This window comes from Vipera berus (genome assembly GCF_964194415.1).
Source record: "Vipera berus genome assembly, chromosome: 3".
NCBI classification, from domain to species: domain Eukaryota; kingdom Metazoa; phylum Chordata; class Lepidosauria; order Squamata; family Viperidae; genus Vipera; species Vipera berus.
Genome location: NC_138204.1, coordinates 21,601,121 through 21,624,256, shown reverse-complemented (window position 1 = coordinate 21,624,256; position 23,136 = coordinate 21,601,121). Strand labels below are relative to the sequence as shown.

The 23,136-nt window shown below is 39.3% G+C and overlaps 1 protein-coding gene across 1 annotated transcript in view; it reads right to left on the bottom strand.

Annotated features, from left to right (window-relative positions):
- PTGIS (prostaglandin I2 synthase) overlaps positions 1–21,224 on the bottom strand; it is a 48,809-nt gene extending 27,585 nt beyond the window's left edge. The window contains exons 1-3 of the mRNA XM_081322858.1: positions 21,062–21,224; positions 5,447–5,570; positions 2,649–2,827 (exon numbers count right to left, since the gene is read on the bottom strand). Coding sequence (XP_081178984.1) covers positions 2,649–2,827; positions 5,447–5,570; positions 21,062–21,156 — 398 coding nt within the window. The 5' untranslated portion in view covers positions 21,157–21,224. The remainder of the gene's footprint in view (positions 1–2,648; positions 2,828–5,446; positions 5,571–21,061) is intronic.
- Between the last annotated feature and the right edge of the window lie 1,912 nt (positions 21,225–23,136).

Sequence of the window (23,136 nt, the reverse complement as noted above, 5' to 3'; positions counted from 1 at the left end):
CAATCTCCATTGGGGCAACAAAGATTGCACTATAACTCAACGGGACTTAATCCCAGGTATGTTTAGGATTGCAGTTTAAAATAATTTATGCAATGGGGTTTTATCAGGGATCTCAAGCCAGTAGCTCATTGGCTGCATTCAGCCTGGAAGTAGTTTTCTGCAAACCACAATACGCTGCCTAGCAAAAACAGGAGTGTTACAAATTCATGCAAGCAGGCCAGGGGAAACGCTCAGGAAGAGGAACTTAGGAGTCCTAGATACAGTGGTAAAAGAAATCTGCCAAAAAACAGTCTGATCCTCATAAGCAAACTTCAGTGTAGGATGGATGGAAGAAGCAAATGGAGTCAGCTGGCACCCTCATCCTTTCCTGGAAAAGTTAGTTAAGAAAGGTAGGTCTTTGGCACAATTCCATATTGTGTGGAATGTTCAGAAATTTGCAAATGAAAAGTGTATGTTTTGGGAAAGTTGTGTATAAAATTAACATAACTCCAGAATAGCATAGGGCCGGTTGATCTAAACAAAATGAACATTTGGATTGGTAAATATCCTAACGATAAATTACAGATAACCTTGTGTTCATTAAAGTACAAGAATGGATATATTGAGGAAAGGCAATTTTGTTGAACTTTGTTTTTTTTAAATGGATTCACTACAAAAATGAGAAAAAAATAATTGATGAGCACAATGGCACAACATGGTTACATTTATACCAATCTGCATGTGTAACTTGCCCAATTGCCGATACTAGTTCTGGATGAACTGTAGAAATGGCAAAACACTGCATGACATTTTGTGTTGCTTCTACAGCAGCAATGGGAACAAAATCATGGGGAAACTTTGACGTAAGTTGCTCCCAGTGCCATTCCATTCTAGATGAATCCTTGGATGAATTTCATTTCATCCTCACAGCTGCTCTGTGAAGGAGATCAGATTGTCAAATGAGGAGTGGCAGTGCCACTGAAAATTCATTGCTAAAATGGGTCTTCATCATGTTTTGGGAATACTATGTTGGCTTAATGAACCAAAAATGTATCAGCTGTTCCCTGTATTGCTCCACTAATATCCCAAGGGATCAGTTACAGTGGTTATTTTGGCATATCCAGGCAGCAGGAAATTTCTCAAGCTTTCACAAGGAACACGCATGGGAAAGTCACGCTCCCTGACATTAATTCACTTGGACTTCCAATCTAACATCCTTAGTGACCCACAATTCTGAAATCCTTCCAATAAGAAAAAATGATAGAAAAGAATATTTGTAGCTCAAGATTAGATGGTGGGGTCCTTGGTGCTCTCTGAGCTTGCTTGCTTTTTTTTGCAAATATTTCATTAGCAAACTAGGTGACATCATCAGGGGTTTGATAGTAGGCAGGAAGTTTGAGCAACACCCACCCCCTTACTAGCAATGATGATGTTACCTAGTTTGGTAATGAAAAATCTACAAGAAAACATGCAAGCTCGGAGAACACCAAAGGCCCCACACTAAAAAAACTCTTACAAATTATTATCAGAAGAGGCAAGATGTCTTTTTAACGCACATACACAAACCCATATTGGTAGCGTCTTCCTCATCAGAAAATCCCTGGTCCAAATTTCAGTTCTGCTATGTACTCATGGGGTAACCTTAGCCCAAGATTCCTTTCTAGTCCCAGCCCTCTCTTTTCTATTGGCAGTTCAAAGTCAGCAGGCCCCTATTTAATAAAATTCCTTACTGAAAGATAGGCTGTTGGCTTCCTTTATGATTACTTGTAAAAGAGCTTTTGAAACAGGCTTGTTCTCTCTGGATCTGATTTATTAATTTGTTCCTTTCTTTACTGAATGTCTACCTTGTCACAATCAAACAACTTCTGATTTTACCTCACTGGGAGCTATTGAATGAACTCACCAAAAGGTTCATTTAGATGTTAAAGAGCAAGGAAATTAGGACCAAATACAGAGTGAAAAGGACTCCGAGGATCCATTTCATCTTCAACTCTGGATCCAGGGTTGGTCTCTTCAGATGGAGGTACACCAAAGCTTCCTTCAAGACTGCTGGGGACTCCTCTCATGAAGGAGTCGGAACCAGTGGTTACTTCTACACCCATTGTCCACAACAGTGAAGATTGGCAGGGATACAAAAGCTAAGTGGTAAATGAAAACCTACTCAGCACCTATCCACTTCCTTGGAGGTCACAGACCAACGTGAGTTCAAGATAACATCACAAGATGCCACCCCAATCACCACAAGGGACTCTACCAAAATAAGTGTTGTTTTCATACTCCTGCATGTTCTGAAACACCTTGCTTGAATAAAATCTGAAGCACAGCCCAGCCCTATTATCAGCATTTAAAGGTGATGTTCTTTTTAAACTTACTATCTCAAGATTGATAATGCTTTTGATTGGAAGGAAGAATGTAATGTAACTGAAGAATCATTTACTGCATATAATTCCTTATCAGTTTTATTAACAAAGCGGGACAAAGCTGGTCTATGCATTCCAACAGATCATCAAACATTATAGATAAAATACTTGACCCCACATTTTTTTCAGTATTTAACAGAAGATGCTACCTCATGTGCTGGATCCCCTGAAATGAGAATTCAGAATAGCCTATAGAACATAACATGACTTCTTTGATACATGTACTTCCCATATAAAATTTACACTTACGGTCTTAGCATGGCCTTTTCCTTGTTAGAATCATAGTTGGGGAGCGTCACATCAAACATCCGTTTCATTAAAATACGTGCATATTGGCCAAAGTCCAGCTTGGCACATGATTCCCAAAGCACCACTTCGTAGGAATGCGGATCCAATAAGACAGTTACAAATTTTCCTGCAACTTTAACCTTAAACAAACAATTACATTTAGTCACGAAGAATTAATTTAGTACATCGATTAAAAGATACCAATGAATTTTGAAAAAGAGAGAGACATTTCATTATATCCTGCTTTCAACTCTAGCCCCTAAGAATCTAATGATTCCTACTAAGCAGAACACTTACAGTTTATCCAAAGTCTTGCATGAATTTTTTCAATCGATTCCTAATCCAATATTTTGCTCAATGAAAACCAGACTCTGCTTCAAGGATGGAGAACTTGTGAACCTCCAGGAATTGAAGAGTGGAGCTAGAACAATATCTGGAGGTATGTAAACAGACTGCCTTGACTGTCCTGAGGATAAAGTGGTCTTTGTAGTGCCTATGACTTTGCATATTACAGCAAATAATGTATAATGTTAAAAAGGAGATGAACCTAGAAGACAACTTAGAGGACATGTGCTTATACTAGGATACATTTTAAATCTCAATAAGGAGATTGCCCTATAAAGAAGATCCCTAGAATCACTATATGAACAAGGACCAGAACAAATGATTGATTCATAATTCAAAAGATTTTGGAGCTGAGTGAATAGCTCATGTCCCTTAATGGTACCAATAAAGCTGGCTGGGTGCCTCTGAATCAGTCATTCCCTCTCAGCTCACCTCACAGGGTTGTTGGTGGGGGTAAAATGTTCATCACTTTTGAGTTATTTATAAAAAAATAATGAAGGACACTTCCCCCAACATGGACAGTAGGGATTACTATAGTAAGAAAAGAAAGGGGGGGGGGAGAAAGAGGGAGGGAGGGAAGGAGGGAGGGGGAGAGAGACATAAAGATTCCATCAACTGAAACCAATTCACATTCCAAATTTAGCCAATTTGTACATGTTTGCATATGACTAAGTACACAATTTTTGTGTCCTAGTAAAAACATTTGACTAACATTTTTGGCACCATATATTGTTCTAAATCAAGGATTAACTTTGCTTCCTATGAATTGTGCAACTGCTGAGGAATGCTGAGAGCTGTTATTCAGGAACACCTGCAGGATGAAGTATCACCCACCTCAGTTTTAATTGATTTTGTTTTTGCTCTGGGTTTAAGGAATGAATAGAAGTTTCATACATTAGAATTAAAGAGGGAATGATGGCGATTTATTAAAAATCAATTTCATCCTTTCTTCTATTTTATTTGAATCTTTATCTGTTTAAAAGACATACATTCCCAAATTGTGAGGAACACTGGTAGCTGACACTAAATATAATATTCTAAAGAATCTCAACAAAAGCCTCAAGTGTTCCATTCCCTTCCATTATTAATTGCAATCAATAATAGCCAATAATTACCATTTGAAAAGTAAGGTTTTCATACTTATTCTGAACATCTGTTAATCAGAATAGGAATGGAAATTTCAAATCCCGAACTATGGATAGTATCCTCAGATTAATTCTATGTGTGATTCTCAGATTTCTTTTCCCAAGAATGCTAATGGTCATCCATAGAAAGAGAGCAAGGAAGGCAAGCAACAAAGCATGGCCTCCGGTCCAAATTCTGCTCTTTAACATGATATAAAAGGGCTGGGACTTGCAATGGCATTATATCTTATACTTCATCGTTCTGATATCATCACAAGCACCTGCATATGGGAACAGGCTGGCTATATTGTGCTTTTACTTTGGAAGATGATTGAAAAACTGTGTTCTCTTCCATTGGAATTGTATTCTCAATTTTGAGTAAACTGCCCTGAATTTTTTTTTAAATTTTTGCTGCAGGGGAAGTTTAGAAATTATGCAAATAGATAAATAAATGGGTCATTTAAGGAACTCTTCTTTTTTAAAACTTCCTGGTTTCATCCGCCATTAAATAAGAGTGTTTAATTACCTAAAATCAAAACAACTTTCCTTTTGTATAGACATCCTCTTTCAGTGAGGATTAGCAGGTAATCATCTAGAGATGATGATTTTTAAAATATAAAAACTGCCCTTCAGTTAATTCCTTGATTTATCTTGCCTCTTCACCTTGGGTAGCAAAATGAGCAGCATTAGATTCCCATAAAATGCTAGCAGATGCTTCAGTCCAAAAGCTGATATATTATTGTTTGGAATGAAATGGCAGCATAAAGGGCTTGACTATTACCAAAGCATTGTGGGAGAACAGTAGATTTGAGATCTTTACAGCATTTCATCAGCTTCATCTGACTCCCTAACTTACAAGGGTGAGCAAGTGCTAAACACATTTACTATCCCTATTTGCTAATAATTCCTTTCCCTGGCTAATGGCTATGCCCCTTGACCATCTTAACACATTTAGATAGATGGGAACAGTACTAGCACTAACACAACTATGCTACCTTTTTCTTCTTTTAGACTTTCACTGGAAAAAGATGGCAGCACCAATGGGAAAACTCAGATGGCTTGCAACTGAAAAGTGACATCATCCGAGTGCTGGGTAAAAGTCCACCAATGAAGCTCTGCCCCTTTATTTATTTAAATCATTTATTAGATTTATACCCTACCTTTATGTAAGGACTCCAGGCAGTTTACAAGATTTTCAAGGCAGCATTCAATGAAGGCCTGTTAACATTGTACCCTGCAGGAAATGAGCTTTGGCACCCTGAAGAATATGTAAGTCCTATAAATACGCACCGTGAAAATATCACCATGCTTCTCTTTCATCTCAGACAGGAACTTGGCAGCATCTTTACCAAATGCCAGTGCATGCCCAAGCCAAGGAATGTGACCTTTATCAAGTGGAGGTTCATTGTGCCACCTGGAAACCATATCAAGATAGATAAACAATTAACCACATTACTGTTTAATCATTCCCCAATGTTACATAAAATATCTTGTCTTGCATTCTTAGATGAAGTTAAATAATACAAAAGCTGAAAGCTACAACGTGACTCTGACTCTACAATGAAAAGTGAGCTTCTGACAAAAGAAGCGCAATTGTCTGCAATCCAGGGCTGATTGGGGCAGATGTTGAGACCCATTGATTCAGGCTGATGCAGTGGTATGCAGCACTAGAGCCCTGGGGGTTCCACCTCTTCAATTGTAATGCTGCTAGTCTAACCTAAAATTGGAGAGAGAGAGAGGAGATGAAAGAAGGTGAAGAGAAGAGAGAGAAAAATTGTGCACAGAGGGAACAGAGTAGCTAGAGAGAAAGTCTGGAGAGAAGAATTAAGTCTGCAGTAGCAGTAGCAGTAGCAATAGCGCTTAGACTTATATACCACTTCACAGTGCTTTACAGCTCTGTTAGCAGTTTGCAGAGTCAGCACATTGCCCCCAACAATCTGGGCCCTTATTTTACTGACCTCAGAAGGATAAGTCAACTTTGAACCGGTGAGAATCAAACTGCTGGCAGCTGGCAGAATTAGCCTGCAATACTGCATTCTAACCACTGTGCCACTATGGCAGTAGTGGTTAATTCCTGCTCAGGAATGCCAAAGATGATTTTTCATGAGGCAACTGGACTTTCTTGTTTTTCTTTGAAGACGTTTCGCTACTCATCCAAGAAGCTCCTTCAGCTCTGAAAGCTTCTTGGATGAGAAGCAAAACATCTTCAAAGAAAAGCAAGAAAGTCCAGTCGCCTTGTGAAAAAGCATCTTTCGAATAACTATGACCTGGATGACGGAGAATCTCCATAGACATCCTGGTGAGGAGAAGAAAAGTACAGGGCTAGCTTCCCTGGAAGAGGGAAAGTAAAGACTCAAAGGGATGAGAGCTCCACCCAACGCCAAGAATAGGAAGGAGGGATCCATCTGGCCATAGGCTGTGGCTCCACCAAACAGCCAAGGGGGTAGATGTCAGTGGATAAGCTCTGGTCTCAGAGAAAGATTGCATAGAAGACTCTGAGAAGGTTCTTCTCCCAATGGACAAGCAGAAGATGTTTGGCTGAAGTTCCAGGAAGAGGTCAAGTCATCTCAAGGCCAAAAACTGGGGAAGGAGACTAAACAGAGTAACAGAGTTGGAAGGGACCTTGCAGGTCTTCCCTCTGCTCAGGCAGGAAACCCTATACCATTTCAGACAAATGGTTGTCCAGTCTCTTCTTAAAAAGGGACTCAGAGAAAGGAAGAGGAAGCAGGAGAGCTAGAGGGGGATAGTCCTTGGGAGGGAGACTTAGGAGGAAACCTGATACTGGCTGAATACCAGTACTGTGTTGCACATAAATGTTGCAAACACTACTGTAAATAATGTCATTGTATATATGAAATTAATCTAAATTGCATATAGGTAGTCTTTGACTTAGAACCTTTCATTTAGTGACCATTCGTAGTTATAACATCACTGAAAAAAGTGACTTATGACCATTTACAATAATGAATGAATGAATGAACCTTTATTGTCAAAGTACAACCATGTATACATTGAGATTGGCTGAGCCTCCCTTCGTGCCCCCACCCCCAACTTACAGTGACACAAACCCTCCATCTTATTACACCCTGTGAGCTAATTGCTAAGCACATTTGATTTGTGCTTAGATTGTAAGCCACCCTGAGTCTTCAGAGAAGGGCGGGATATAAATAGGATTAAAATAAAAAATAAATAAAATAAAAATAATTGCACAATGCACCAGCCTCGCAAGTCAATTATGCATAAAGTTTATATTATTAAGTTTATATTCTATTATATTAAATTATTTCCCATTCAAAAGCCTAACAGCCCATGGATAAAAGCTGTTCTTCAGTCTGTTGGTACGGCTGGCTATACTCCTATATCTCCAACCCGATGGTAGGAGAGTGAAGAGATACCGTCCAGGGTGTGAGTCATCCCTGAGAATTTTCCTCACTCTTCCAAGGCAGCGAGCCCTGGCGATGTCATCCACTCGTGTCAGGGGACAGCCCACAATGTCTTGTGCTGTGATCACCACCCTCTGTAATACTTTCCTATCCGGGGCTGTCAGACCAGCATACAAAACCACAATACCATACGAGAGGACGCTCTCTACAGTAGACTGGTAAAAGAGGGTCATAAGCCGTTGTTCTACCCTGTTCATCTGCAAGACCCTGAGAAAGTGAAGCCTCTGTTGGGTCTTTCTGACCACCTGGGTTGTATTAACTTTCCAGGTCAGATCTTCGCAGAGGTAAACTCCCAGAAATTTAATTTAAAGGAGGAAACTCTCTCCACACAGTCCTCCCTGATGTAAAGTGGGGCAGGTTCCTCCTTTTTCCTCTGGAAGTCTAGCACCACCTCTACAGCATCCCCATGATCACATGTTCAAAATTCAGATGCCTGGCCACTGGCTCATGTTTGCGACGGCTGCAGTGTCCCGCAGTCATGTGATCATCTTTTGCGAACTTCTGACAACCATAGTTAATGAGGAAGCTAGATTCATTTAACAACCATGTTAAACTGGAGTGATTCACTTTACAGTTCTGGCAAGAAAGGGCAAAACTCACTTAACGACTGTGTCACTTAGCAACAGAAGTTTTGGGCAAAACTATGTTATAAGCTGAGGACTACCTACATAACAAAAGCATGTAGAACAGAGCAGGCAGAGTATCCTTTGTGCACCAACCAGACCATATCAGAAAGGCTTTGAAAGATCCATCCTGAACCTCAGCTGGACTGGCTTTTATTAAATAGAGAATTTCATTTTATTATATAGCAGAGGATTGTCTTCTCAAGCCTATCAAAATGAGGTTAGGCTCTACAAAAGAAAGCAGATTGTTTGCTGCAGTTGCACATGACAATGATTTGTGGAAGAGACATTCTTCCATCACCCAGCATTCTTTGCTGAAGATTCCAGGTTCAATCCTAACAGCTTTATAGAAAGCTAATAGAAGACTCAGAAAGGCTGAGAAAGACTTCTTCCTGAGGTAGATTTCTTCTGAAATCTTGTATTGGGCTAGACAAAGCAGTTAGTTTACATCAGTCTTCCCCTTATCGAGGCAGTCTGGACATATGTAGATGTCAACTCTCAGAATAGCCATTACAGAGAATTGTAGAAATTGAAACCCACAAATTTGCTTATACCAAAATTGGGGAAGATTGGTCTAGACCAGGGGTAGGCAACCTTGGCTCTTTTATGATTCATGGACTTCAACTCCCAGAATTCCTGAGCCAGCAGAATTCCTACCCCTAGTATAGACCAGTCCAAGGCAGCTTCCTATGTTCCTATCATCAGCAACCTTTCATGGAAAATATCCAAAATGCTTCTAAGATATACTGAGGATCATCAGGGAAAAGCAAATTAATTATGATAGAGATGGGAAATAAGAATAGCTAAGTCTGCAAAGCGATTTGCTTCTAATGCTAAACTTGGTGAAGTTAACCATCCTCATTATGGTAGAGGTAATTGGAATCATATGGCAGAAGTTTAGAGAGAAAATTAAATAAAAAAAACTGTTTAAGGGGTGAATTATTGGCTTAGATAACTACCCTCCATATTGAGAAGACAGAGCCTTATTAAGATAAATTATAATTTAGATAAATGTATCACAATTTAAAAACCCCTGTCAAAATGTTTCATGTTTGTGGTTAGCAGATGGATTTCCCAGAGTAATTGTGCCATGTTTAACTGTTGCAACTTGCCAGTATGAACACTAATTTAATCGGATGCAGATGTCTGAAATTAATTGAAAGCACATTATAAATCAGAAAAAGTTTGTATATATTTAACATAGTCCTCAGTACCAAACAAATGCCGCAATCCTGAATTGAGGAATCAAAATGAAGGAATTACCTTTCCTAAATAAATCTCTCCAGACTTAATTTGGTTTAGCACAGGTTTTGATTTGTGGAAATTCTAGCTTACGGGGCAGGTGAACATTTCACTATAGGCAGAAGTCAAACAGATGTAGTTTTTCCTAGTATAAGGAAAAACATATGGAGAACAACTTGAGATGCTTCATTTTTGTCTAACATGAAAGAAATAAAAGCTATGTATTGGCATATAAAGTCATAGCATTGGTCCTGTTTAATTGTAGATTAAGTGTGGGAGAGGATTATATTTCAACTGATTGAACTGAAAGCACAACACGACATTTGGCCAAAATTAATGGCAACTTTAACTGCAAGCACTTGACATCTTCCACTTTGAGTATCTGCTATTAAGCATAAGGACCAACAGTCACTTTATACTGTCTTTTTATATAGTTTGGCTATTGGAATGAAATATAACTATTTGTTCCTAATCTATTCCTATTACTGGGAGATAAGTAGAGTTTCCCTTGAGATGAATTCAGCTTACACTGACTTCACGGATATGAAGTCCTCGATTTAGGATCACAATTAGGACCTGAATTTCCCTTTTTAAGCAAGGTGGTTGTTAAGTGAATCATGCCCGATTTTATAACATGCTTTGCCGTGGTAGTTAAGGGAATCACTGCAGTTACTAAGTGAATCTGGCTTCCCCAATTGGCTTTGCTTGTCAGAAGCCAGCTGAGAAGGTCACAAATGGCTGTAATGGTTCCCTCGGACGTTCACTGAGGAAGAACTGGTTCTGGTGAGCACCAGGGGGAACCAGAGGGACAAGGCGAAATGGTGCAGGAACCGCTGGGAGAATCTGAGAAGGAGCAGCTGGCTGGGCCATCTGGAGAGGGAGCACAACTGCAGATGGTCAGAACTGGCAATCAGCTACTTGCACAGACCAGGGAGGAAGAACAGCTGCAGTAGAGGGCAGCACAGAAGAGGAGTTGCCACGCTCACCTGAGTCCAGGGCGTGCAGAGCTGAGTGCAGGGAAGTGCAATGGAGGTCAGCAAGGCTACTCGCAAGGAGGCAGCCTCGCCCCTCCTATTTATCTCAGGGTATGGAACTGGGTGGTTGTCAGAGAAAACCATTCGTATTCCATCATTTGTGTGTGTGTGGTCTTGACCACATTGCCTGTGTTTGGATTTTCTGTGCTTTGACTTCATTGTTTTCATTTGGATTTTCCATGCCTTGACTCTATTGCCTTTGCTTGGACTTTGCTTGTGTGTGCTCTTGACTTTATTGCCTTCGTTTGGATTTTCCCTGCCTTGATTCCATTACTTTGTTGGGATTTTTCCATGCCTTGACTTCCTGGATTTCCCATTGACTTCGGTGTGCCTGGATTTCATCACCTTTGCTGGAATTTGGTTCTGCCCATATAACCCATGCATACTTGGGTTAGGGTGGGTTACCTTGCTCGTGTTCTGCTCCTTCGTTCATGTTTTAAAAGTAAGTGAACTGTGGCTGGCTGGAAATGGATCACTGAAGGACTGCACTTGCAGTGGAACCTGGGGAATGACAAAAGGGCTTAATGATGTGAAATAAAAATGTTGAAGCCCGCTTGAGTGTGCATTTGTAGACTGGGACAAGACAATGTTGTAACCATTGTAAATTTTGATCATATGACCGTGGAGATGCTGTAAGTGCAAGGACCAGCTGTAAATCATTTTTTTCAGTGCTGTTGTAACTTTGAATGGTTGCTAAATGAACAACTGTAAGTCAAGAACTGCCTGTAGTTTTCTTGATAGCAATACAAAAGTGACTTGCCAGTGCCGCCTTCTTCGATGTTTTTCAATTATAGCCAACAACCATGTATTTCCTAGCAGTTTCCCACCTATGTACTAACCAGGTCTGAAGTCACTTTTCAAGCTCAAGACAAACAGCTTCTATTGAATAAGTCAGTAGGCTATTCTTTAATTGCGAATTTGATTCTCTCATTTATACTAATCTACTCATATTCTTCTGTAACACTAAAAAGGTAAAGGTAAAGGTTCCCCCGCACATGCGTGCTAGTCGTTTCCAACTCTAGGGGCCGGTGCTCATCTCTATTTCAAAGCCGAACAGCCAGTGCTTGTCCGAGGACGGCATGACTAGACGCCAAAGGCGCACGGAACACTAGGCATATCCTAATCCCAAAGCAGAATTTTCAAGGCTGTACAAAATCCTCCCTTGCCAATTTTATGCTACTTCCTACCTTCACCATATTGTATACCACCAAATTCAGAACGAACTCAATGCTGAATCTATGCTCATGTTATTATTTCCTCCATGAGTTCTGAGCCACTTCCATCCAATAAAGGTAAAGGTAAAGGTTCCCCCGCACATGCGTGCTAGTAGTTTCCAACTCTAGGGGCCGGTGCTCATCTCCGTTTCAAAGCCGAAGAGCCAGCGCTTGTCCGAGGACGTCTCTGTGGTCATGTGGCCGGCATGACTAGATGCCAAAGGTGCACAGAACGCTGTTACCTTCCCACCGTAGTGGTCCCTATTTGTCTACTTGCATTTTTACGTGCTTTCGAACTGCTAGGTTGGCAGAAGCTGCGACGAGTAACAGGTGCTCACTCTGTTACGCGGCACTCAGGATTCGACCCACCAAACTGCCGACCATCTGATCAACAAGCTCAGTGTCCTAACCCACTGAGCCACCGCATCCCTTTTCATCCAGTAAAAATGCTAAAATAAAATATAGTTAATACATTGAATGAAAAGCATTTTAATCTATTCTTTTTCTACATCAAATCCTTACTTTAGGTGAAACTTCCTCCTACAGTATATGGTGAAACACCCACCCACACACAACATGGCTCCTCCTCTGAGAAAAAGTTCAGCCCCAGATACAGATCTCGTATTTTTCAAGCAATCTGTTAACATACAACTATCATCCTTGAAATATAGAACAATCCATGGAGAAGAAAGAAAATAGATTTACAGATATGGATGAAACCGCACCACTGTTTTTATAAAGTTGCCAAGCTGTTTTTCTGACCAAGAATGAAAAGGATGAAGCAATCACAATTCAATGTTTTCCTAGGTTTTAGTTTCTAGAGATTTGCTGAATAAATTCAATTTAATGTATTTCTTAATAGAAACATGTTTTTATTTAGCTCAAAAGGTCACATAGAGATTAGTTGCTAATCAACAAATTAACTCATATAAACTATGGGCTATCAGATGCTTAACTAATATAAACTATGGGCTGTTTGATTCTAAAAATAGAGAAGGTTATTTTGGCTGGGCTGCCATTCTGCCTTCCTCTAGATTTCAGCCCAGATGGTAATAAATTACAAAAGGTGTTTCCTATTTCCACAAGGATGGAAATAAGGAAGGGCTTTCCAGTTTATAAGACAGAGAACTCTAGTACAATGTTTGCTAAACACACCAACAAACTAAACTTTTGTAGTTTGCTCTCAGCGGAGCATTAATTATCCTTCCTTCATCAAATACACAGCTTTCCTCAGAAAAAGAAGCTTAGAGCACTTTTATTTATTTATTTATTTCACTGTCAACATTTTGTGTATACACTGATGTATAATTTTAAAATTATTTTTAAAAATACATTTAGGTATTGTTTCCAATATTATAACAATCTATGAAAGATGAAAGCAGCCAAATGACAAACATGTAATCACTAAATTACATAATTAATTTTTATTTTTCCTTGAAAATAACTTGCCATTTATTTAGTGTATGCATATCCCAGATGGACTTACAATATATGAACATTTCATTTCAATTAATAAAACATAAATGTTAAGATCTATGTTTAAATACCAATGTCTAGGGCAGGCCATCTAACCACTGAAGTGCAGCATTGTTTATATGAAAAAAAAATCAGATACTGGACTAGTATATACCCTCAGCCGACAGCTGGTCACTATGTAATCTACACTTTGACCTGGGATCCCACAGTCACACTGAAGGGAGGATGCTATGTCCCATTTATGCATTTATCCCAGCAGACGCTTGTGAGGTTCAGGATTGTCCATTGCTGGCATGGTAGTTCAAAGCCTGGCTCTGAGTCATTTATATGTCTTCCTATATCAGGATGCCCAGCGAACCATTTGGCTTCCCATTGGGAATCAATGTTAAACTTATCGAGCAGATCTTGTGCAAGTGCCAGTGGGGGCTTCCTGGATTTGAGCTTTCCGGCTGATAAATGAGGAAGGTCATTATGCACTGGTAGGAGTGAGTTGTTCATAATTTTTTTTCTATTCTCTCACTAGTGAATCTTGCCTTCATAAAGCTGGCGGTGCTATAAGGCTCAGAACAGGAATCAGCAAGTGGTTTTAATGCATCTGCTTATAATCCTCATGGTGTTGTTGAATCCGGAGTCTGGCTTACTAGTATGGCACCTGTAAAGCCATAAAGGGGCACAGTATTCTGCTTTTAAAAAACACAGTGTGGTGATCCAATATCCTGTTTAGGTACGCACCTTAGTGAGGCTTGTAATTTTTTAACAAGGGGCAGCTTGTTAAAACGTCTGACTCCGGAACTGATCATAATGCGGGAGGCTGGGTGAGTCAGAAATAAGTGCTAGGTACAGTGTAACTTCTATTCAGTAGCATGCCAACTGGTGAATTTCTTTAATCTATTAGGATGTTCTTTGCCAGCCCATTATACTATTTAATCCCCTTCATTTAATATATTTATGAAATCCACCGCTTTCATTTCCTAACTGTGCTCTGGGAAACCCTATGTAGACCTAATAGGATTGTTGGAAATAAATGTAACGTTTATAGGCTGGCACTTTGCTCCGCAGCGTACCCTCTTTCCAAGTATTCCCACTTCATTAAAAAATAAACTTTAAAATGTATTGTCAGGGAAAGAAGGGAGCCAGTTAGTGACAAGAGAGGCATGTGTGAAATGGCATCCTGGACATTAATATAGTATATCTTCCCCAAGGCCAGCTTTTGGTTAAGGTTAAGTAGACGCTGGCTTAGGGCACCAAAGCACTTAGGGGGCATCAAAAATAGACTAGAAGAAAAATGATTAAATGTTAAATTTAATGTCCTTTATTCAGTGCTTTTTTGTAAAAGAAAAAGGTGCCGGAACTCACACGTCATACAATGCGCCTTGCCTACGCTACAAGGTTCCATCCAAAAAAGGTGCCGGAACTCCTTTCTGAGCGTTCTATGAGAAAAAAAGCCCTGCCTTTATTGCAGGAACATAAAAATATTAAAATGTTCTAAAAATGCAAATTCTCACATTAGCGGGCAGTTGGTGCATAGTTAATGTGATCTAGGGATGCCATATACCCTTGAGCTGACCCTTTCAAAGCAGCATTCTTACTTTATATATAAGACATACATTCTGATATGATGCTGCATTTTATATAGATTTCTTTCCTCCTCGTTCTCCTCCTCTTCCTCCTCCGCTCTAACAGGTCCCAAGAACAACAACTATCCAGAAGACTGCATTGCTAGGAACTGCTAACATCCTATGCAGAACCTTCAAACTCCCAGGCCTCTGTAGAGGACCCAAGATTGAGGAAGACATAGACCAGGGGTAGGCAACCTTGGCTCTTTTTTGACTCGTGGACTTCAACTCCCAGAATTCCTGAGCCAGCTTCTGGGAGTTGAAGTCCACGAGTCATAAAAGAGCCAAGGTTGCCTACCCCTGACATGGACCATCCAATATTAGGATGGAAACGCAATACATCCAACTGCAGCGTAGACTGTGGTCACCTTGTTCAGGAGCCAGCAGACAGTTTAAGGTTGCTGCTGCTGTTTCTTCTTCATTCTTAATCTCTGTTTATTTTTTTACAGGATATATATGGTAAAAGGTAAAGGTAAAAGTTCCCCCACACATGCATGCTAGTCATTTCCAATTCTAGGGGCCGGTGCTCATCTCCGTTTCAAAGCCGAAGAGCCAGTGTTTGTCTGAGGACGTCTCTGCCGCCATGTGGCCGGCACTAAATGCCAAAGGCGCACGGAATGCTATTAACTTCCCACCGTTCTGGTCCATTTTTCTATTTGCATTTTTACGTGCTTTCAAACTGCTAGGTTGGCAGAAGCTGGGATAAGTAACAGGTGCTCACTCTGTTACGCGGTACTCGGGATTCGACCCGCCAAACTGCCGACCTTCTGATCGACAAGCTCAGCGTCCTAACCCACTGAGCCTCTGCGTCCCTTATGTATATGGTACTCCAACTGAAATATACTTTCTATCTGCACAGAGAGTACCACTAAGCATATCAGTATCATCTGGCAGCTTTTCAAATAAATACTTGGCATTTGTAAAAGAAGGCATATATCCAATTCAAGAAAGATTGGGAGCATTAATGTATCCTTTTGGTTTTCCTTTACAGTTACTTCCTTCCAGACATGGAATAATATGGGCTAAAATTCTGTAAATGTTTTCCCTACCCATTCTTTCTTATGTAATTAAAAATGTATATACCGGTAGGTAGCCAAAGTAATTTACAACTAATTAATCCTAGAAAAATTTGCACATAAATCTTGAATCTTATAGATTGAAGTAAGTCAACCTTTAAGCAACAGAACTTACTTTGAATAAACAAGAATATTGCACTACAATGCAATTATAGAAAACCACATAGCTTTCCCTCCAGTTAATAGAAAATTTATTCAGTATAAAATCCACCCACATTTCTAAAGACTTTGATGGTGTTTAATGTCACTCAGTATGTAAAGATAGCTTCTTACTTTTAATTTGAAATATGATAGAATTTTTAAAAACTAAAAGGGACATTTTCCCAGTTTTCTCTTTCTAAATGATAGCTCTAACATTGGAACATACAAAATGTAAGTTTAAAAAATATAATCACGGCATTAAACCATTCATATATGCACATACAATTGTTGGCTTTTTAAAAAGTAACATGTATGGAATAAGTAATTTTAGATATGTTAGGTCAAAATAATCAATAGAAAACTGAAACAATGACATAGTGGTAGAAGAGAAAATTTTCCAAAGAATACAATACCAGAGATTAAGAGTTATAAAACTCATCTGTTATACATTTTTACCTATGAGTAATTCTTGTTGAACCCAGCCATTCTTAATCTAACAAAGGCTTACCAAAATTGTGCAAAACTCAGAGTTTGATGGAGACCATTTTGGTAGTCAGATGATTTACCACTGCAGAGGCGGAGATATGAAACTGAAGATCAGGGTGTGTATAGAGTTCAAACTAGTTAATTTATTGTTTTTGTCATTAATACAAGAATATTCCCATACTGGCAGTTTTTGCCTCAGAAAGACTAGATAAGGCTGAAATGCATGGGGGGGAGAGGTGCCCTCTTGTATTTACATAGTGAGTCCAGGCTATAGTTTGGGATGGTTGCAGTCCGATGGAGTACAAATTGTAAACTCTGTTGTACATACCCAGGAGATCATGATTAGAGTGTGGTTCTCTAGAATTTTAGAGTGAAGTATGGAAAGTTTGCTTTTCAAAATATTTTAAGTTTATTTTAGGTCTTATATAGAGCATGACTTTTGGATTTGGCTATAAAGAAGCATCTGTGTGAACTTTCCATTTTAATAAAATAATATGTCACATTTTTGTGGGTGCTTGTGTTACGAGCAAGTTTCTGCTCTTTTGTTTCTGTTTGTCTGTAGGTGTCTACTAGATAAATATTCTTTGCTCTGGATCAAACAACTGGGAAGGAGGACAGTTTAGAATGGAGGAATTGGCACTGTTCTGTGTGTATTGGCTGACTTTTTCTGGATTTCTTTTCCTTACCAGATCCTAGCAGGAGTCCATCTGTTTTTTATCTTGATTTTTCTTTTGAAAGCTGCTCTTATACATGTTGAATGAAGTCCCATTCTTCTCAGGTTCCAGAGACTTATCATACAGGCAAGCAGATTGACAGAACTTGGAGCCTCTATATAAAATTACTTTCCAACATACCATAATTACTTTCCAACATTCTGTTGGGTTGGAAAGAATCAGTGCATACATTTCTATTAAAATAAATAGCTGTCAAGAGGGATAAACATATTATCCCGTTTTAAAAAAAATACCTGAGAGTTTTGAAGATGTAAGATTTTCTGTTATTTTAACAAACTAACTTTATATATACAATTAATTTTCCTAAGAAGTCTTTTAAGCAGCTGCTAAAACTGTTCTGTTATGGTTATAGTCATTAACTATTTTAGAAATCCCCTTTTTTACTTTAACCTTTCTTTCTTACCAATTTTGTTTAAGCTGATTTTTTTTGCTATATTTTGTTTTTATGGTTTAATTATAAACAGCTTCTAATATACATTGGTATGATTTGCACACTGCACTAATTTTAATTCAGAATTTGTATGGTGAGTTTCACAAATGGCAACCTATAACATAAGAAACCAGAACAGAGCTTAAAAAGGATGTGTACAGCCACTCATATAGTAGAGGGGAATAGTTTCAAAATATTAATAAAATTAATAATATTAAGAAATAAACCTTTTATGATAGGGAATGCCACCTGGTCTTCCAGATGTTGCTGTCAGCTTCCAGAAATTTTGCTCATTTTTTTGTGCGCACACACGCACATATGTATACACAACATATGCACCTAGTTTTGAAAAGATCAGCACTCTCTTCACCACTGAAGGGACACTGCCTAATTCCTTAGATATATTTCTTAGAACCTAAGTTTTATATATGAATAGTATAAACGTTCTATGATAAAATCAAATTATTATGTGCTTTAAAAAAACATAAATAGATATCTTATTGCTTTTCTATTTTATATTCTGAATAGATTGCAGAAAATAAATGTGTCTGAACAGGTCAAGATCCATGCTTTCAAGGAATAAGTTGAAGGAAAGGAATTTTCATTTCTTCAGTTCTACTAGGCATTTTCATACATACATACATTAAGTACGTGCATATGAAAACTATATCTGTATATTAAATGGAAGAAAATATTGTTCAGAAGTACACTTTACCCAGGCTAGAAGTGACATTTGGATAATGGGTAAATGTGAAATCGATCAAAATTGGAGAAAAATTCTAGCTACAAGCCAACAAGATGAGTTCGATAACAATAGAGCTAGTTTGGACTAGTAGTTAAGACACCACGCTAAAAAGTAGGAGACTGTGAGTTCAAGTCCTGTCTTAGCCAGCTGGGTAGCTTTGAGCCAGTCAGTCTCTCTCACCCCAATCCGCCTCACGGAATTGCTGTTGTGGGGAAAATAGGAAAATGTGTGTTGGATATGTTCACTGACTTAAATTGTTTGTAAAAACAATAAAGGCAAAATACAAATAAATAAATATTTATGAAATGGCATTGAGTGGGGTTGGGGATGTGGGGACAGGGTGCCTTCCAAATGATGGGATGCCAAGTTAGTTTTAATGAAAAATAATTTGCCAATGAACTAACCACAAGCCAAATGTCATGTCAACCATTTTTGATAGGTAGTTTGATCATTTTTTCCCCAATAATCAATGTCTAGGTTGCAAACTAGTAAAGGCTTCAAAGATGTTATTTGGTCAAGAAACAGAACAATAAGTCCCAAGTGCTAAATATTACAAAATACTCCATTCACCAAAAGCAAGCTGATGATGCTCAGAAAGAAAAACAGATGAAATATTTACCATTGCAATATTCACACGAATTTACATTTGAACTATTATGGAAAATGCATTCCATACAGAAATAAACATAGTGTATTAGCTAAGGCAAAAACACTCCACATCAGGTAGAAACACAACAGTTTTGTTCCATAGCATCCTTCTAGCACATCTCCTTTTTAGCTGCTCTCCTCACATACTCTACTTTTGTCTGCTTTGTGTTGTGCAGAATGGCTATGTTTGCACAACTTTCTTAATGTTATTTATTGTTAACATCTCAATTTATATGGCTGCCCATCTCAAGTTCCTGAGTCTGGAATATGCCTCTTCTGTTGGACCTAATGGGACAGGTAGATGCAGTATAAAGGGGAAGAGTGGCCCCTAAACCCCCCGCCCCCGCCCCATGCCATGAAGCGCTTCACAGTTTAAAACCAGAAGCTCATAGAGCATGCACTGATTGAAGAGTGGAGCTGCGTTCTATACCAGCTGTAGATGCTTTTGAATTAACCATTTTTGGATCCATACAACATACTGTATTCCAAATTCACCAAATAAATGCAGCTTGCATAACCTGCTAAAGCACAAATTCCTGCCCATGGTTAATATCAAACAAGCTTAACATGCTATACTAATATAGCAGCCATGGCTTACCTGGCTTAAATTAAATCTTTTGAGGTTGTACAAACCAGGCTTTTCAAAAGAAGTTGTGAGCAGCATTTTCATATGACAATGTGAATCTATTGCTCACTTAAGAACCACAGACATTCTTAGACATAAAAATAGAATCACAAGTTGGCACTTGATTTTCCAAACTGGAAAATTATGCTATTGGAACAACAGTACTGTAATACCACTGCCACCAGTCAAGAAATGCAGAAAATCTGATGGGTGCCAAGGAAAATACTGTGGGCAGACTTGGGGACTCCAACGTAAAATATAATATTTTGTTGTCAGATAATCTAACTCTCTTCTCAACACACACCCAAACATACCAGGTGAGATTTGAGACCTACCTAACGGGTACGTGCTATGTGAACAAAGAAGTTGCATAAACAGATTATTCCAAAGACTTATCTAAATCCAACATCCTGGGAAATCCCAGGAATCTGTCAAACATAAGCTCTCTCCTACAGACACACCCTTCAGTTCCTATTTAAAGCAGATGGGCTTAGATTCTGTTTCCGGAAACACTGCAATCAAAATTGGTATTATTTTTTAAAAATCATCTAATATTCTTATTAAAAAGACCTCTCATTTATTAGCTGGTTTCACACAACCCAGCTGACCCACAGTGCTATTGCCTTTTTATATTTTAGCATTTTGCAGGAACCCCGTTGCCATCATTTTTAACTCATGACATAATAATTTTATCATTTTGTGTGTTTATCCAATTGTGATTTATTCTATAAACTACAGTTAAACATGATTGTATGTGTAAAAAGTGCATGGCTACTTCAAGGCTACTTTGCCATTGCTTCATCTAGGATGTTTTTGAGCTTTCCTACCTGGACCAAAAGCCCTGGTATTTCCAAGTGATTTTTTCCATCCAACTGCTAACCAGACTCAGGCTTAGCTATTTTGAGATCAACTGAGGCCATCTCAATGCTGTTCTGAGAACTCCACTGATTAATCATGCATGTAGCCATCAGAAGAAGTACTGCTATTGTACTTTCTTTCCTAGCATTGCCTTTTCCATCAGTAAGGTTGGATGATCTGGGATTCCCAGTCTGATGATGGAGAAATACTTTACCTGATCCTGTTTCTCCACCTCATAATTCAAATTACTCACTCATCATACTTTCCCGCAAGGCTCTTGCCTTCCATTAACACTTCCCAAGCATCGTGAAGTGTAGGTCTCTAACCATCGCACCTAACCTCACCTGTAAGGGATGGAAGCCCCATTCACTGGTGATATCCCACACTTATTTCTGTCCTATGGGGTGGCTTTGGGTAGCCGCTTCCTCCTCCTCGTCGGCAGCGGGTCCAAGATACTCCCCGCGTCCCGACCCTGCCCTGGACGCCCGCGGTATGGATCCCGCCAGAGACTCACCGGGTCCTCCCGCTGAACGAGGCCACCAGCAGCAAGAGCAGCAGCAGCAGGAGGAGAAAGCCCAGCCAACTTGCGCTGAGGAGGAAGGCGCCCATGGTCCGGGTAGTAGACGCTCTCGCCCTTTCCCTGGCGCACTTTGTGCCTCGTCTGTGCCGCTCTCGCCTTTTTCTCGCCTCCGCCTTCTTTCCGTCTCCTCGTGCCCCTGGCGCTCCCCTTCTTTGCTCTCCTCGCCCGCAGCCTCTTTTTGAAGCGCTCCGCCTCCGCTCCCGGTCCGCGTTTTGGCCTCACCTCAGCCTGACCGCAGAGCTCGCTTTTGTGGAGGGGAGGAAAGCGGGCTCTCGCGCCTGTCTTTCCTCACCTGGCTTCAGCTCAGCCCGAAGGGGTTGCTGAAAGATTTCAATCTCGTTTTAATTCCCGGTGCTTCGAGAAGAGATTTATCGGGAAAGAGGAAGATGTGGGCTAATCCCAGGGAGTCCAGATTTCCTCAACCGGGCTCTCTCCCTTTACGTTATAGCACAATTAGGATAGGGCGTGGGGATGGGACAAAATGGGAGCAGGTTGCTTCAATGCATTACAATTCACCTGAAAAAGCAGCTCATAAATTGATGGATTGATCTTATTCATATGGCCACACATCGCACATAGCATGACAAAACAACAAAACAATTTCAGAAACATTCAAAAAATACAAAAAATATATATAATATTTTAGGAGGCTAAGAGACAGCATCATATTACAAACCATGGAGCCACCTATTCAAATTATTGTTCCCTTGAGATCCCCAAGCCTGTTGGCTCAACCAGATTTTAAGGGACTTCCAAAAGGTCAAGAGAGATGGGTCAATTAACCTGGGGGGGAGGCAGGGATGTAGAGGACCCCCCCAAAGAACTTTTGTTTGTATGGGTTATATTTCTCAATATTTACCATAATAAAAGTTAATACACATTCATGGAATATTTATTGTATCATGTGAAAAAATAAATATTAAGCCCATTAGATATTTTTTTTTATTGAAAAGTTTTACAATACATTTTTGAATACAACCCCCCCTCCCCCTCCCCTCTCCCCACCCCCCCAATCCTCCCCTCCCCCCTCCCCGACTTCCCAGAGCAAAATACAGGGTATAAAAATACAAACAAACATAATCTAAAATATGCAAACAACAATAAAATATTAAATTCTATCGCACTTTAACTCTTGGTAAAATAACTACAAGCTAGTTATACATCATATATATCCGCTACTTATTCGAATGCTAAGTGAAACTTTTTAGTCCCATATTTATTCTGGATGTAATCAATCCATCTTCTCCACTCCACAATGTATCTCTGTTGCGATTGGTCTTTCAAATACGCTGAGATCTTTGCCATCTCCACCAAGTTAGAAACTTTTAAAGTCCATTCTTCTATAGTCGGCAGTTCTTCCTTCTTCCAATATTGCTCTACTAAAAGCCTCGCTGCCGTAATTAAATTCAACATCAACTTAGTGTCCACAACGGTGGTATCTGTGATAATACCCAGTAAAAACAGTTGCGAAGAAAACTTTATCCTTTTCTTAAATATTTTTTGCATGTTCCACCAAATTTTAATCCAAAAAGCTTTAACCTTTTTACAAGTCCACCATATATGAAAATACGTTGCATCCTCACAACCACACCTCCAACATTTGGGCTGGCAGTTCGGATACATACTTGCTAATTTTTTAGGATATAAGTGCCACCTATAAAACATTTTATAAAAATTCTCTCGTAAATTTTGAGCCTGTGTAAATTTTACATTTCTAACACAGATCTTTTCCCAAGTATCCATTGTAATAACTTCTTGAAAATTCTGAGCCCACTTTATCATACAATCTTTAACAAGTTCCGTCTCTGAATCAATTTCTATCAATGCAATATATATCCTTTTTATATGTGCTTGACCTTGATCTCTAATTTGCTTTACCAAATTTTCATCAATCATTGAAAAACCAGTTTTCTGGTCCTCTTTCCATCTAGCCTGTAATTGCCCATACTGAAACCAGGTTTGTACAATCTTCTCTTCTTTTAAAATGTTATATGACTTTAATTGCCATA